The sequence below is a fragment of the Calonectris borealis genome, chromosome Z, assembly GCF_964195595.1.
Source record: "Calonectris borealis chromosome Z, bCalBor7.hap1.2, whole genome shotgun sequence".
NCBI classification, from domain to species: domain Eukaryota; kingdom Metazoa; phylum Chordata; class Aves; order Procellariiformes; family Procellariidae; genus Calonectris; species Calonectris borealis.
In genome coordinates this window covers 7271600-7288110 of record NC_134352.1, presented here as the reverse complement: position 1 = coordinate 7288110, position 16511 = coordinate 7271600, and the positions used below count along the sequence as shown (strand labels likewise).

Genomic DNA, 16511 nt, shown 5'->3' with positions numbered 1-16511 from the left:
TAAAACACACCTCCAGCCAGATTACCTGAAATGGGTCCTTCTATCAGTCATTTTAAGATCTTAGTGTAATTGTTTCATTTTTTAAAATTTTACTTTATTTTATTTTATTGAGAGAGAAAATTCTTTCATAGATTTTCAGGTCTTCATTCCACAAAAGAGGATGGGGACATTGCCCATCCACCCCCTCTCCTTTTGCAAGGGTCTTGCAGTTCCCAGCTATGTAGCTGATCCTCACATCCATTTTAAGTATTGGTAACTTATTCTTTCCTGCTGCATCTGGCCTCCCATCTTCTAAGCTAGTCAGTTAAATAAGAATTTACAGGAACGCAATACTTGGGAGCATGTATGAAAGTTACTCAGTTTAAAAAACACACTTACTTCAAACTCATTTAAAGCTTAGTGAAATATATTAAAATAGTGCAGGAAAATTCAAAAAGTAGTGAAATTTAAATCCAAGCATATTTCAATACATAAGTGCATAATCAGAATGCCCAGATCGATTTTTTGTTCCTATGTGGAACATTGCAATTACTCTATATTAATTATTTAAGTATTTTACTGTCTGTGATCTCACTCCAATGTGAAGAGAAACTTTCAGTTTTGTATTTTTCTGTGAAATGGAAATAAATCTATACTGAAATACGATGGAAGATATACTGCTTCTCATGCATGAAGTAATAAAATCCATGAGGTAAAGACAAAACTCAATTGTAACTATAATATGATTAGTGCTGCAACAATATTTGATCGTTTCTGTAAATGAGATTAACGATTAGAGTCAGAGTAGTCCATTCCATGTGTACGATCTGAATTTGCTCAAGTGTTACTATAAAAATTCACAGATACGAAGAAAGGTGTACAGAACAAAATCTAGAGTGGCAAATAAAAATTTGCGTTAGAATGTGTCTTGTTCTAGATTCTACATTTGGACTTTCTCTGCATTGTCTTTGCAGGTTGAATAGAAAACAGAAAATTGCAAGTGTGCATGGCATCTCGTATTACCTGCACACAGGTGATCTGAGCATAAATACATCCTTCTGAAGTTAACTTATGCTCTTGTAACAGATTTCTTAGTAAATGTTAGACTATCTCCAGCACAGCCCACAAGTGGCATAGTATAGCTAGTTAATATGCTGTTACCCCTTCAGATACTTTATTTGCCACATGCTTCTGCTATATGGTGCTTATGTAAGTTCGGAATTTGGTGCTTTTTTATAAATACGTGCAGAAAATAAGATAAAACAGAGGCTGTAGGCAGCTGGTTTTAACTTATATCTAAACATGGCATTCAAATGTTAATTGAGTGAATAAATCTTGTTCATTTTACAGACATGAAAATGTCAGTAGAATAAAACTATTTATCACAGGATGATGGTTTCTGACACCTAATGAATGCCAAGATGAAACTACTTATTGAAAGTATATCAAAATATTCTATTCCTGTTTGCCAAAAACAAATATGCGGGAAAAATTGACATGCTTATTTTTTAAGTGGTTGACACTAACATCTTGGCATAATTCTAACACCACAACTAAAAATCTGATGCAACAATGCTATATAAATGCAGCTCAAGAAAAAATTACAGGCATGTAGGTTACCAAAATGCAGTAAACTTTTATCTGCAGAATTTTGTTACTTAGATTTTTTTCTACTCTCAGTATGAATTGTCTGTATTTACATGAGATAACTGTTCATGATACTATTTTGTGGTTTTAAATTTATCTTATCCAAGCATTATTTTACAAAACTAGTTTAACTTCACACCTTACAACCGGAACAGTAAGTTGTTACTCTCGGGTGACAGAGAAGGCGGCTGAAGAGGGAATTTAGGGCAGTTTTGTGTGCGCCTTCAGTCAGGATTTGAGCAACACTGTTTTGGAGTTATGGGGCCAGAAGGGGCTTAGTCATGTTGTCCTGTTATTTTTTCCATCTGTTTCCAGATAATCAGTATTTTCAGATTTACTTTTGCTATTCTGTATTAAAGATATAGCATGCTTAAGAGCTTTGACTGTGGGTGGTTGTCTCCCCCCCTCACAGATGGAAGACCTTTAACTCTGGATGAAATATGGGAAAGTGTTCATGCATGCTACCAGGCTCGTCTGCTGGAGGGGCCCTGGGACACTATTACACAGCAGGTGAGAAACCACTGGTCCTTTACAAAATTGATGAATGCAATATACGCCTGAATCCTCAATGGCCTTATTCCCCTCCTGGACACAAGTAAAATAAAAAAACCTAACTGAGCTTGTGCTGAGGAAGTTACCAACAATAGTTTTAATCCTGGATTTTGAAGGATATGTAGGTGTTGACTGTAAGACTTAATGTGACAGTATCTCTCATTTAAAATACTTTTCCAAAGCCAATCCTGAAAACTTCAGGCAATTTCTGAGTAATCATGGATTTGGGTAAATACAAAAGTAGACTTATTTATGTAAGTAAAATATATTAGTGTAACATTTCACAGATTGTCTATCAAATTACCAAAAAAGACTGTGTAATTTTCAATTTTAAATAGACTTGCAATCCTTAGGATTCAAGGAGAGAAAATTCGTCTCTCAATCAAATAGTAAGTTATTGCTGACTAATGTCATTAAGAATCAATAGTTCATGAATGCTGTGTTTAACAAGAGGAAGCAGATTAGTAAACTGCGATATCACTGCCTTCTTTTAGAGCTATTCAAATCACTTTTATTTAAAGTGGTTTTAAAGTCACCAGATCATTTCAGCAACCATTCCCAGACTTGTGATGCTGGCTGTCTTGAAAACAGTCACACTTGTTCAAGGAAGAGTGAGATACGGTTCAGAGCTGAGTTGGTTGCTCTGGTTTCTTCCCTTGGCTCCAGGCGTCCAGTGCAAGTTCGGACAAAGAATAGAGACTCTCTGGGTGTGAATTTTTTATCATTAGACAAAGATACTAATGTGTCCTTTCTTCCCCCCTTTCCTTCCTTGACTTTTTGATTTTAGCTGTTTCCAGATACACAGGTCTCTGAACCACAGCAGCTGGCACAACAGGGATATAACCTCAGCTGAGTTCTACAGGTGTTTCCTTAATTCAACTAATACAATTTAATTACAGGATGCCTATTTGTAGATGTTAGTCAATCATGGGAACACAAGCAGCAGTCATGTTTTTGCAGCCACAGACTGTTATTTATATTATAATAGCTCCTTGAGAACCCAGCAAGCATTGGTTTTCTGATGTTCGCTGGGCATATCTGAATTCCAGTTGTGAGTTTGCAGATTCTTGTAATACATGCTTTTACGTGAAGTATTAATTACCTGACTTGTCTACTGCAGAATGAAGATGAGAAAATCAGGTTTTAATAAAATAATGGTAGCAGATAACTGATTTTCTGCACAGGGAAGTATTGCAGTTCAGATTTTTCGGTAAAGTTTTATGATTTATAGCTGAAGTTTCAGATTTGTAGCTAAATCATGACTGTTTCTGTATAGAAAGTCAGAGGATTCAATTAACTTTCCCAGTCCAACTTCTTGCATTCCTGACCAGTAACCCTGCTGTCAGATGCTAGGTATCCTTTAGGGCTGACAGTCTGGTATTTCCCAGCTGAGCTGTTCTGGCCTGTGGATAGTTTATATTCCCACCTGCAAAAATGTACAGGAGAATCTGCTATGTGCACTCCAGAGGTGGTGTGCCTTCTCTACGCTCACATTATACTGTGGCCTGAAGCCACGTTCAAGTTCCTCTGTAGAAAGCACCGTCTCTTTCTAGTCGTCTGCAAAGCACTGCAAAAACCTACAGCTTTGTATAGGTAATAAATCATAATGCAATAGCACGGAGAATAAAGCATAAACAATGTGTTTGGAATGTGTAAAATCAGAGTGGTGGAAGCCAAAAGGAAAACCAGGTCACTCCCACCCAGAAATTATTTTTGCCTCTTAAGGAACAGTAAAGTAAAACTGTCCTGCATCTACTACTAGAGATGTGTGTGAGATACATACACACAAAGGCTTGCAGAAACAGGTTTTATGGGTGGTAAAATGTCTGGAGTGCTGAACCTGTTGTCTCTGTGACACATCTCAGAGGCGGTTCAGCCCATGTGAGTCCAGTGACAAACACAAACTAAGATGTAAGGAAAAACATTTTGGAGAAATTAGCAAAGTTACAGCAGCAAAATACTATTGAACATAACATCAAGGTGACTTTCCATTAAATAAGGAGATTACAACTAAGTTAAACTGTTTATCCTAGAGTAATATAGACTGTACCTCAGGCTGATAGCACAATACTGGAACTGCTGGCAGGTAGCAGAAGCCAGAGAAGTTAAGATCCTCCAGCAATCCCACTACATAATTTGGAATTGCTTTACGTTTTTTTCTACGCCATTTGTATGTACGCCTTCTCCCTGAAGACCATGTACCTGTGGCTCCAGGCCGTTGAATTCCACGGACTTCAGTGAGGTTAGGCTGCTTTACATCGGTATTGAACTTGGTCCAAAGGCCCCAGCTGCATTCCTGGATTGGAAATGTACTTTCCCACATGGCTGCGGGAGAGAGCCTCTGGGAAAGCCGCTTTAAGAGGTCTACAGTTTTCATTTTAGGTGAAAGCAGAAAGGCACCAGGGAGTGAGGGTGTGTTTGCTTATGGTCATTCAGTCAAGTGATAAGAAGAAAAAGGAATGCATGGTTTGTGGAAGTGTACATCTCTTGAGCTGAATCAGAGCAGAGGAAAACACTAGTACAATTAGCAGTGTGAACACTGTCGTATTTTCAGTGCCAGCAACCACTGGTGCAACAAACACTTCCCCTTGTAAATGAGAGATGCATATGCCAGTCCAAATACAAAACAGCAGTAGAAATCAGTGTATTCTCAAAGGATTTATTAAAGATGATAAAAACATACTGTAAGCACTAGGCTGCAAGTCTCAGATCAAAACAAGAGTTAGGTCTACAAGAAAAAGAGTATTTTTCCCCTCAAATGAATCAGGGTTCTGAACTGAAATACAGTTTTCTCCTCCCTTTCTGCTTTTCTGCTGACCCATTTTGTTATGTGGGTTAGGCTTTGCCTGCAGGGACACAGATCGTATAATGCAAGTCACTGGGCAAACTCACCAAATCAGGCTCAAACTCTCAGTACACATGAACAGCAGAGAGAAAAGGTTTAGGATTTTGCTCCAAAACAGATACAAATTTTAAATTCTACAAGCAATCCACCATTAGGAAGAAAAATTGAGCTTACCACTGTCCACACATATTACTTAATTTTTAAGTAGGGCTGATTTTGCACCTTGATTCAATAGTTGGCAGATTAGGAAAAGAAAGTCATGCTGCCTTTTTTTCTTCCAGATCCAGGATCTTACACTAATCATTTGGGACTTATATTCCATGTATTTTATGAAATGTGGGTGCCATGCCTGTGCCCATTTTTGATGCAACTATATTTTAGCTTATACTCTCTGTGGTAAAATATATCGGAGATCAGGAACCGAGACATTGCCTAAGCTCTAAAGAATTTGGCTTTTTGGCAATTATAAATTTTAGGTAAAATTTGAACTTTTTTAGTTACTTTTGATTATTGTGGAAAGTCACGCTCATTTTCAGAGAAAGCATCTTCAGATATTTTTACTCACTAGATTATTTTTATTGCAAAAAGCAGAAGTCAACTAGTTACCTTCTCATAAATAAATTAACATGATAAGGTTGCATAGTATTTTATAATGATAATTGATAAATGGTGATGATTTAATTGCACTTCCTCTAGTAATAATCTTAAAATGCTCAAATGAAGTTCCTATGATTGGCTTTCTTCTGAGTTAAATCTCCCTGGAGTCTTCAGTCATCCCTTTTCTACATCTGGTGATAACTTGCTTTAGCTGTTTTAAATAATACAAATCAATTATAACACACAGCTGTTTAACAAAACTTCTAAATGTTGCTACAGGTCTCTGTGGGTATTTCCTGATGGCTTATAATGACATCAATTTTGCACACCTGGTAAGATCTGTGTGAGCTGGAAGTAGCTTAATTCTGCAATGACAGGAAAATTAAGGAGTATTTATGGATTACTGTTGCATTTCAGAACGGTTGCCAACTGTGATTTTAGCTTCTTTTTACAAAGAGTCAGAAATGGAATTGCAGACATTGCATGCCCATCTCCTGAATAGTTTCCTTGTAACTTGGTGGGTGCTTTTGAGGATATCCTGTATTATTTCTCTCTACACATTCTACACAAAAAAAAAGTCTCTTCACCTCTTTGAATTAATGGATGCTAGAAATGTACTCTGTACAAGAAGCTCCCTTCCAAGTCTTTGTAGCCTTTCCTGAACTGCAGACAAACAGAGCTTTCCTCAGGTGTCCCTCCGCTGGATTTTCCCATTCAGCTTGACTTAGCATGGAGTGCCAGCCCTGCATCCCCCATACCACCATGATGGGTAACTTTCTGGGCTTCTCAGGCTGCCAGCCCTGGTGTTTTTCCTGACTGCGTTGCTTTTTAAAAGTACTTATTAAGCCAGTTATATATCAGCCATAAGAGCAAATAAGAGGGCTAGATGTTTGGAAGAGGACAAAGGGAGAAAAAGACAGATATGTCAGACTGAGAGGAGTTGCAAATAGGATGAATGTAAAAATAGCACTAAGGGTCCTGCGGAAATTTAATTTAATAGTGGAAAACAAAAACAACACATACTTTCCAAAAACTCAGGCAAATGTAGCCAGCTAAAAGAAAGTTACAGTAAATGGGAAGAAAAGTCTAGACAAAAGAATGATGAAGTAAGTTATCATGGTAATGGATGGCAGCAAGAGAGACACATATTTCTCTCACATGTACTCTGATATTCAGCAGAGAAGTCTAGTACAGTTTTAGGTAAATACATAGTGGCATTGTATAAAACAGCTCAAACATAATGGTCCTTCTTTGTGTAATTGAACAGCAGATCCACCACATTAATATCCGGGTATAATATACCACAGGCATAGTTAAGTTGGCAGCAGTCCAAAAGTGCCATAGTCAAATGCTAAATGATGAGACAATTTGAAAGAAAAAAAACACAAGAATAGGAGAAGGTTCAAAAACAAAGATCAGAGAGTAGAGAATAGAAATGAAACAAAGGGGGAGAAATCTTCTGACATAAAGGTGAACATATTTTACCACATGGTAGTGCATGATTTAACAATCAGGAATTTAAAAAACAAGGATAACTAAAGTTTAGTTAATCTGTAAAGGCTACGTTTTACTTTTTATCATTTTGGAAATCTCCAAGGTGAATGGGAGATGTGAAGCAGCAGAAGGTGACTGTATCGTTATAGCCGGAACTTCTGTCTTCAGACTCTGTGATATTAGGTCCTTGCTGTAGAAGTTGGAAATACAGAGGCTATACGTACCTGGGAATATCAGATTTTGTCCTCTAATTTTTAGAAACCTGCTTTTCAAAATTATGACCTGGTAATCATGAAGATTTAAGAGCATAATAACTTCACCAGATACTATATACAGACTTCCATATAAACTGTACACATTATTGCATAGAGCAGTAAAGCTGCTTTGAAAGTTTTAATGTGTGTATAATGACCAAAATTTGAAATAATAATTGAACTATTCAAAAATATAAATAAAAAAATTGAACAGAGATGCTCAACTGTCTTGGTGATCCATGTTTACCTTTTTTCCAGCTATAAGGTAACTGATTGTCTGTGAAAAGTTGCTGAGATAACTTGAAGACTTCAAGACTGAAGCCCTTTTTTGTTAGAGTGGGTATGGGATAAGCATTGGCAGTGCCTGAATTTTCCTCGTGGTGTGGCTAGGTGCTCCAAACCTCTTTTGAAGTACCTCCATCAAGGACCAAGACAATAGTGTAGTCTCCACATCCATTCAAGTCATTGGTTTCTCCAGAGAGTGTGAACTGGTACTGGATTGGTGATGTATATAGTCATCTATTAGAAGATAAACTGAGGACCCATTTATTTCCTGGGCACCTTCTGAAAATTGTTTAAAAATAGTAAAATATTTACTGTGAAGGCACTAGTCATTTTTCATCCTTACCACTAAAATGGGTATTTATAAAAAAGTATACAAAGTAGAACAACTTCAATAAGGGAAAGTAAAGCATTCCCACCTCAGAATACCATGTAGGTCAATGGTGAACTGCTCTCCTAGGAATCAAGCAGAAAAGGAATTTGAATCTATGTCTCTTGTGCCTCAGCTGAGTTCTCTACTTGCTTGTAGAGTAAAGAGGGGTGTAGCTGCCTACTCGACTTCCTTTTTGATGTGTTTTGTGCACAACCTGCTTTGGTAGGCATGCTGCGTGAATGCCTGTGGGCTACCTGCATTGCTGTCACAGACGTACTCTGGGACTCATACCGGGGCATAGGCCATAAACTTTTCAAGATGCAGTCATTTATGCACATGCCCAGCGACAGAAGTGTTTTTTTTTTTCCTGTGCGACAACACTCTGAGAAACATGCATTTCTAAGGCTACGATGAAGCTGAGTAATAATTCTATGAATTTTAGATACAAGCCCTTGAACATATGTGACTGAGTCCATTTTTGATTCTTGTCACTTGTGCAAGTCCATGCCTTAGTTATTCTTTTCCTGTGTGGAAGCAAACTAGCAAAAGAATTTTAAAAGTTGATGAATGAACTTGATCACAGTCAGTACCAAGTATCACCAAAAATTTTGTTTTTAACGGTGTGATGTTGTCATAAAGTCTGACCTTCCCCTGAGAAAACAAAGTCATAAACACAATCAAGTATATGTGCTAAGGCTTAATCAATGCTTAGAGATGATGGAATATAAAATCAAACATCCAAGGATAGAAATCGAATTGCATTATTACGGGAGGCTCAATAGTTGAAAAACTGCCCAATAAAACCAAGAATGAAAGCTTGAAGGTCTTGCAGAAATAGTTTAAAAAACTAATCTGTGAGTCAGGACTTTGAAGGATTATGGAAGCTACAGAACACGTGTCCATACATCCCTCCCCCTCCCACACTTTTTAACCAAAACTGTTCAGATGCAGTTACTTCTATTGCCAAAATATGACTTAGAGGTGCGTGTGCAGGGCACTCCCCCCAGCCGTGGGAGTGGATGTGTTTCATGTTGATACCATGGGTCTGGATTTGCCAACAATAAATCAGCATTTTGCTTGTTGAGCGCTTTGTTGTCTCTCCAGAAAAAGACATTCAGAGCATTCTCCTACCAACTGTAAACGTGGCAGTTTGTGAGGACAGTGCAAACCTAAGCCTGAGGATTGTATTAACTCAGATCTTCTGCCAGTCTGAAATTCTGCTTCTGGAAGAGTGCAAAAACCTTCAGGATTCTTAAGAATGAAAAGTTTCCTGTGGTTGCATTGATTGTGTTATTCTGTCACTGTCTTTTCATAAAAGTTCTTTTTCATGAGCCCCTGCTTCATGGCACTGCAGAAAAGATAAACCTAGTGGCCTAACTTACGAATAGCGATCTCTGCAAATACACCTTTCTTCAAAGTTTATTTCTCCTTTGGTGTGTTCCTATGAACCTTGAATAAATTCTTAAATATGGGAGAACATTGTTGTCTATGTGATGGTCTCTTGAAAGATCCTCCACAGTGCTTCAAGTCTTAGCTCAAAGGCTCACCTTGTATAACCCTTAAGATAAAAAGCTGTGGACTGTTGATACCAATGCTAGTTAAGTTAGGACTAAAGGTGATTCTGCTGGTTTCCTTCTGCATTGTTCATGCATCTTCAGGTGCAGACTGTTGAACCCTTTTTTGAGTCCTCATCTACAATGAATAAAGCTGTATCCATTTACTAATAGCACTTCTACTACAAAAAGGGATGAGTTAGCAACTCACAAAGTACTGATCTTAAGTTTCAGAATAGTAAGTGATAAAGAATTCTCTTGTCTGTCTTTTTCTCAACATTTATTTCTCAATTTCATCTGAATGAGGTGTTTTTCTTTTGTCCTTTGATACTTAGCGGGTACTTGTAATATCATTTCTGTTATATGTCCATTCTGTCATACAAAAAGTAGTCAACCAAACCTAAACTACCCAAGTAACAGGACAGAACTGCACTATTTCTATATTAATCCCGAGTCTGCTCTTTTTCAATATGTATTTCAGAATCTGGAAGACGGATTCTTTATTGTACTTCAGTAATCCTGTCCATTACATCAGTTAATTTATAGCAGTGTTAACAGAAAAATCAATAAACATTATTTCTAAAATGTCAGGGATGTTAATGGTGTGATTTAGAAAAGGAGAAAGATTCAAAACTCTGAACAGAACACATTGATATAGTGTTGTAGAGGCACATCTTGCTGAAACTGTGGTAGGGAGGATTTAAATCATTATGGCTCAGTCATCTTGAAAAATGTGTGTAGGTAGCTATTCTTAGACGTACAAATCTTTCTTGCCATATTGTGGGATTTTGCTAAGTGGGGGAGGCTGTATACAGCATAGCTTAACAGAAGGTTGCTAGGATCGCTCTTAAATCATTTTGAGTCATATCAACAGTTGCTATGGATCCCCTGCTAATATTTTTGGAAAATTATTAGTACAACTTCCTGAGGAAGGGAGTCTTACCAGTATAGATGGGAAAGCTGTTTCACAGGGAAAAATCTAAGAATGGGGAAGCTGGTGGATATTTATTTCCAACTAAAATTTTCTGTGATTTATTGAACTTCTGTGGTTTAAACCAAGCAGTAGTATTGTACAAGCTAGCAAGTAGGTTTTATTTTAAAACTAAGCATTAATTAATTATGTATAGCTGCCCTACAGTTTAATCATGCTTTTCCCAGTAAGACTTCGTGGACATAAACCTAGTCTGACTAATTTCATCAGAGGAAAAGACCAAATAGTGGACTAGTACTAAATGATGTAGAATAAATACGGAGCCTTAATGGATAATTCACATGTAGAGATGAAAAGCAGTAGGAGGATCCTTGCCAATTTCTGGGGCACAATTCAGGATAGACTTTCAAGTCCTGGTATTATTGTTACTTGAGCTGATCAGTTATTCTGAAATGAAGTTTCAATAATGTTTTCCACACAGATATGTGGGAATTCATTCATTAACTGAATGAATTACAATGTAAGAGTATTGATTCCCTTGATTCTTTTCTGCTTCTGCAGAAAAACTGTTTCAGTGCTACACATTACATTTACAGGTAATTTATCTAGCTGTGGCTTCGCTTCCACAGAGCTTCCCAAGCAGAGATTTTGTGGAAGAAGTTGTAATAGCATGTTCCCTCCCTGGTCTGTCATTTCTCCTTGTAGGCTGAGGTGGGTTGCTCTTCTGTCTTCCCCCTGCCACGACCTCTAACAATTCACTACTGGAATGAAGCTGGTTACTGAACATTCCCCCTTATTGAATGTTTTTGTGGAAAAGCCTGAGATACACAACAACATTGACTGCACAGTATGCAAGAAATGGGTATCATATATGACACATTCAGCTCCATTGGAGAGGCAACTGGTATGGTCACAAGGTGTTGAGAACTTTGTAACAATTTCCCTTCGTGTTTTCTGCAGCAAGGGCTTTTGGTCAAGCCCTTTGGCAGGTTTTTTTTTTTTTTAAATAAAAAAAGCGTTGTAAGTGCCATTTAAATGGAAGTTAGGTATCCATGTTAACAGAAAGCAATTTATGCCTAAGCACCTGTGCTCTCAAGTTGTGGAAGCAGATGGTATCAGCAGTTCAGAAGCATTTAGACAAATTCAGGAGGCCACTTGTCCATAAATGGATGCAAAATTACCAGGCAGGAATGTGTCCTCCATCATCCTTACTACAGCAGACGTGCTGGAGCAGTGGAAGGAGAGTGAACCACAGAGAGGCCAGACTCGTGTTCTCCCAAAATAGCCGTTCCAACTGCTGCTTTTGGAGACAGAATGCATTGCTAGATGGACCATTGGTCCAATCCAGTCAGGCACTTGTTACATTTTTAAGGCAGTCTGAGGTTCAAAAAAGAAAGTGAACTCATCGAAGGAGATGAATTTACTCTATATAGTCAGGCTTGTATACAGCTGTATACAATCTCCAAGGCTCACAAAACCAGCTGACAGCCCTTGAAGTTGAAAGTCAACCGGAGTCCCTTTTTGGCTCCTGTTTTTGTATATTATATTCTGACTGCATAGCAACCTGACTCAAGAATAATGAGAGAGACCACCCAAAATCCCCCTGCAGAGTGGGAGCTATGGCTCCTATAGAAACGGTGGATTCAAGGTTCCATAAGCTGTAGCTCTTCTGTGCTCTCAGAAGAGAGCTTGACGTTTCAGTCGTGTGTTGACTGAGACACTGATGTGATCGAAGTGTTTTTTAAACTCCGAATACCAGTTTCATTAAGCATTTAGCTGCAGGCATGAGGCGGTCACTTTAGCCTTGCAGGAGACAGTTTCAGTGTCCTTTTGCCGTTTTCTGTTGCCCACCTTTGTTGTGCCAGCATTCGCTGTTTTGGTGGTTGCTAATCCCTGTTCAAACCTCTGACTCCACCATGCTGTGTACAGAGATCCATAAATACCTTGGGCAAATTTGTGACAACTGACTTCTAGGTAGTACAAAGTTCATAGCATTATATTGAGTCTATCATTAGGAGAATTAGCATGAATATTGACAGTCCTACCGCGTCTGTGCAAAACGTTGGATATTCAGTTTCAATAGTGATTCAGAGTACTTGGTCCAACAAATGTTATTTCAAATGATAGGTAATATAAGATGCTTTGACTGCAGGAGGGGAGCACAGAGATCTGCCACGATAAGGAGAGATGAGGAACAAAGAAGGTCTTCCCTTGGCCTGAGCTCAAAATGAGGGTTGAGTCACACTTCTATGGACATGTCATAGCCTCCTTATATTTGATATAGTTAAATCAGTGTTCTACTGCTCTGCTGCAGCACAAATTTGCTTTCCATTCATTACCTTGTGGTAACTGTCTTCTGACTGTTATAGCTATCATACCACCTTGATAAACTGCAAACAGGAGGTAGGAATATATGCTATCCCATTTGCTGGTTACAATATTTCAAACTCAAAAGTCTTATGAAATCTCTCCTGGTATCTTTTTGTCCAGGAATTCCTGGGATTATAAAATGAACCCTTTCGGGGCACATTTGTCAAATGCCAGTATGGATTTTTTTTCTTAACTTACCATTTTTTAATCAGGGTAGGAAATCTGTCTCCAATATCTTTTCCATACTTCCACAGCTTGTTGTATCTTTGAGTTTTGCACCTTAGATGAATCTCTTAAGAACAGATTTTAAATAGTAATTAATTAAGACTATACGCTACATAACTAAAATGGTGACAACTGAATTAATCTTATTTTGGCAAGCATGGAAGAAGAATCATCTGTTTATTTTCTTAGGAAAATGGCTGAGATGCCATTTCTTGACAATATAACTATGGTCCTGCCAATTTTAACTATAAAGTTTTCTTAAAGAATTCTAAATGCAAGTTACATGCCTGTGAGAAGTTTAAGCTTCAAAAACGTAGTTTTGTCTGAGCGTCACCTAGTGCTTTGATTCCTCTTGTTCTTAAAAGTAATAATTCAAGCCTTATTCTATAAATAAAAATACATAAATTTATATATTATATTTATATTTATATATAAATGAGATAAACAGATAAATACCATTAGCGTTGGCTATTCTTGAGTAATGTTGTGCTTGTCCTGCATTACTTCTTAGGTATGCCTTTCAAGGATGTTGTGTTAGCTATTCAACAACTTTCCAAAAACAATAAAACTATAAATTGTAAAAAAGGATCACCACCCCCTCAAAACTGTAAATATTCTAGAATCAGACAGATAAACTGGGGATGAAATAGGTCTTGGTCATCTAGTTACTATATTTTGTATTCTGTAGTATCAAGTATTACAATAAGTTAGCTTTGCACAAAAAGCGCATATGCACATCAGATCTTACGGGAGTCTTCTCTGTTGTTATTGTCCTAGTTATAGAAGTCACTATATGGAGAATATATTTATCTTGTGAATACACCTAAAATAGGAAGGGCCTGAAGATGTAAAGTAAGCTAAAGGAAAACTTCTGATTTAAACCCGTTTCCATTTGCCACCCTTGAAAACACTTTACTTCTGGCAAACCAGCTTTGTCTGTGACTTTCTAACTTGCACTCTGCATTGTACAAGAGAAGTAAAGCTGTCTTCAAAGATCGCGGTTAGAGGTATTGTTCCTGTTTTAGATGCACCCTGGTAGTTCTGATAGCTTTAAAAATGGAAAAGCAAGATTGATGTTTTTGTGGCATCGAACTGTAGACATATTCAGCTGTCACATTCAGCAGAAGCCGCAGCTGTCAACATAAGTAGCAGTAAGTTAGCAATATAGAAGTGATGTGTGCATGGAGCATGGTGGTCAGAGCTCTGTCCGAAGGAAAAGACTGTTTTACTGCAAGCTGTAGTCCAGAGGTAGCATTCAAGCTGTAATCAGCCAGGCTTAATGACATAGGCTGGATTTTAAGATGTCCTTTACGAAAAAAGCAGTTTGTGCCATGAAGTGTTTGTTTCTTCAGAACCTGCATTTCTGCTTTCATGGCCATAATGGATTTGAAACAGCCGGTACAAAGTGGTAGATGTGGTTCATCAGAAATTCTGGCTGCATTAAGTGTCCTCACATGTTTGTGTTGTAGGATCTGCCAAAGCAACTCCATTTGCCTCAGAAAAACTTAGGTGTTTGATTAATTGCCTCTTCAGCTTGGACTTCATATTTGATGAAAGAGGGATAGGATCCAGCTTAGTTGGCTGTGTGGGGTTAGTAATAGTAAAAGTATTAATAAAAGCTTGTCGCTAAAGTTAGTTGGTATGTATTTCGAAATACACAGGGAGCAGATAAATTAAATCTTAAGGGCAGTTGCAACTGCTTGTCTGCAAAGAAGAACTTCAGCATAAATCAAATCCCTCTGCAGCCTTCTCCTCCAAAAAGAGGTTCAGTAATGACAAATTTGCTTTTTTGGTCTAGTTTACACTTCTTTGTCTCATCAGGGTCCCTTCAAGTTTTCCCTTGCTCAGTACCGTTGCAGGTTTATTTTGATTGTCTGAGAAAATGGAGAACAGCGGTAGTTGCACTTTCCTAGTCATTCTTCGGCACCCATTACAGACAGAAGTAGGTTGTTTCGTCTTCAACGGGCTTAGCAGTGGGAATGCTTCTCTGGGTTTTATGGCAAAGTTATAGAAACTTTCCTCAGTTACATCAGTAGGATGACTTGGCTTCTGCTTGTAAATTTAAATCAAAGTGACTATAAATATGTCACCTGTCCCACATAATAAACTGTATCCCATGCCCACTAGCATAAATGTTTTTTTTGGAGTTGATGACTTTTTTTAGGCTTTTTTGGAATTAACGGCTATTACAGCAAGCACATTTCTTTCAACAGCCATTTTGCCCTCTCTGAAAATTTTTTTAATTATAATTTCCCTGTAACCAATACCAATCGTATTACTAAAACATTATTTTTATGAAATGGCTGTATTAATAGAAATGTTGCAACCTATGTCAGTAGGATGGAGAAGCCTATACAATTAGTATCCTAACAACAGCTTTATTACTATGATCTATACCTTCTGTCGGGATGATAAAAGTTCCCTGTGTAATCACAGTTCCATAACGTTGCGTCTGCAACATAGTGATTCCATAGTAATCACAGAGTTTCTGTTGTAGTAATTCCATTATTAGAGGAAAATCTTCTGTGAGGAGAAGGGGAGAGAGAGAAGTTTGGAACATTTTACTTGTGATTGCTGTTGCTGTCCTGTTGCCTTTGCAAGCACCGTTACTGATCCTTGTAAACACAACATGCATATACTCATCTGGCTTCAGTGCTTAGCCTTAAAGTCTCCCTAGCCCTCATTCATAAAAATGTTGCTCACTTTTTACACCCGAACCTGAGCACATGTGTAATTTAAGCATAAAGTAATCCCTTTAACCTCAAGTTCAACACGGTTTAAGTTCCACATGTGCCCAGTTACTGTTCTGGTTATGGGACACACCGTCAATCTGAAGAGCAAAATTTTATTACTTTCTTTCTGAATGAGTAGAGTTAGATTTTATTAACAAGAAAGTTATTATTGATGTATATAGAAACAAGGAATGAGAAAGAAGATAGACTGTGAATTCAAGAACATAAAATACTTACAGTATCATAATCTTGTGTGAAGGATTTTTACTTAAAGACAGGCATTTGTTTCAGTAAATGTTGTCAAAAATTGGTGCAAAGGGAAGAGCATGCAACTTCTTTGTTCATTGCATCACTATTTTCATTTCCCTAAGTGGAAGAGATTATGGGGGGCATGCTTCGTTAATCCTGCCTGCTTTTTCTGACCTGATAACTGTGAAGACTGCTGGGAAAATGATGAAAAGAATTGGTCCTGGCTGTGGTGTTTGGTGGTAGTGTCCTGCATGAAAGTTTTGACACCCCTCCATAAATTTATTTTGTGCAAAGCAACATCATGCAAACTGGATCGGAGAAGAGGCAGTTTCAGGCACAAATCCCTTGCACTATCATAAATGGAGAGACCATAAATGTTATGATGGGTGCTTGAAGGCAGTTTAATGTAGCACTGGAGAAAATAGAAG

At 37.8% G+C, this 16511-nt stretch overlaps 1 protein-coding gene across 1 annotated transcript in view; it reads left to right on the top strand.

Annotated features, from left to right (window-relative positions):
• The window catches only part of ATG10 (autophagy related 10), a 93260-nt gene that overhangs the window by 59365 nt on the left and 17384 nt on the right, over positions 1-16511 (top strand). Inside the window, exon 5 of the mRNA XM_075136815.1 lies at positions 2039-2136. Coding sequence (XP_074992916.1) covers positions 2039-2136 — 98 coding nt within the window. The remainder of the gene's footprint in view (positions 1-2038; positions 2137-16511) is intronic.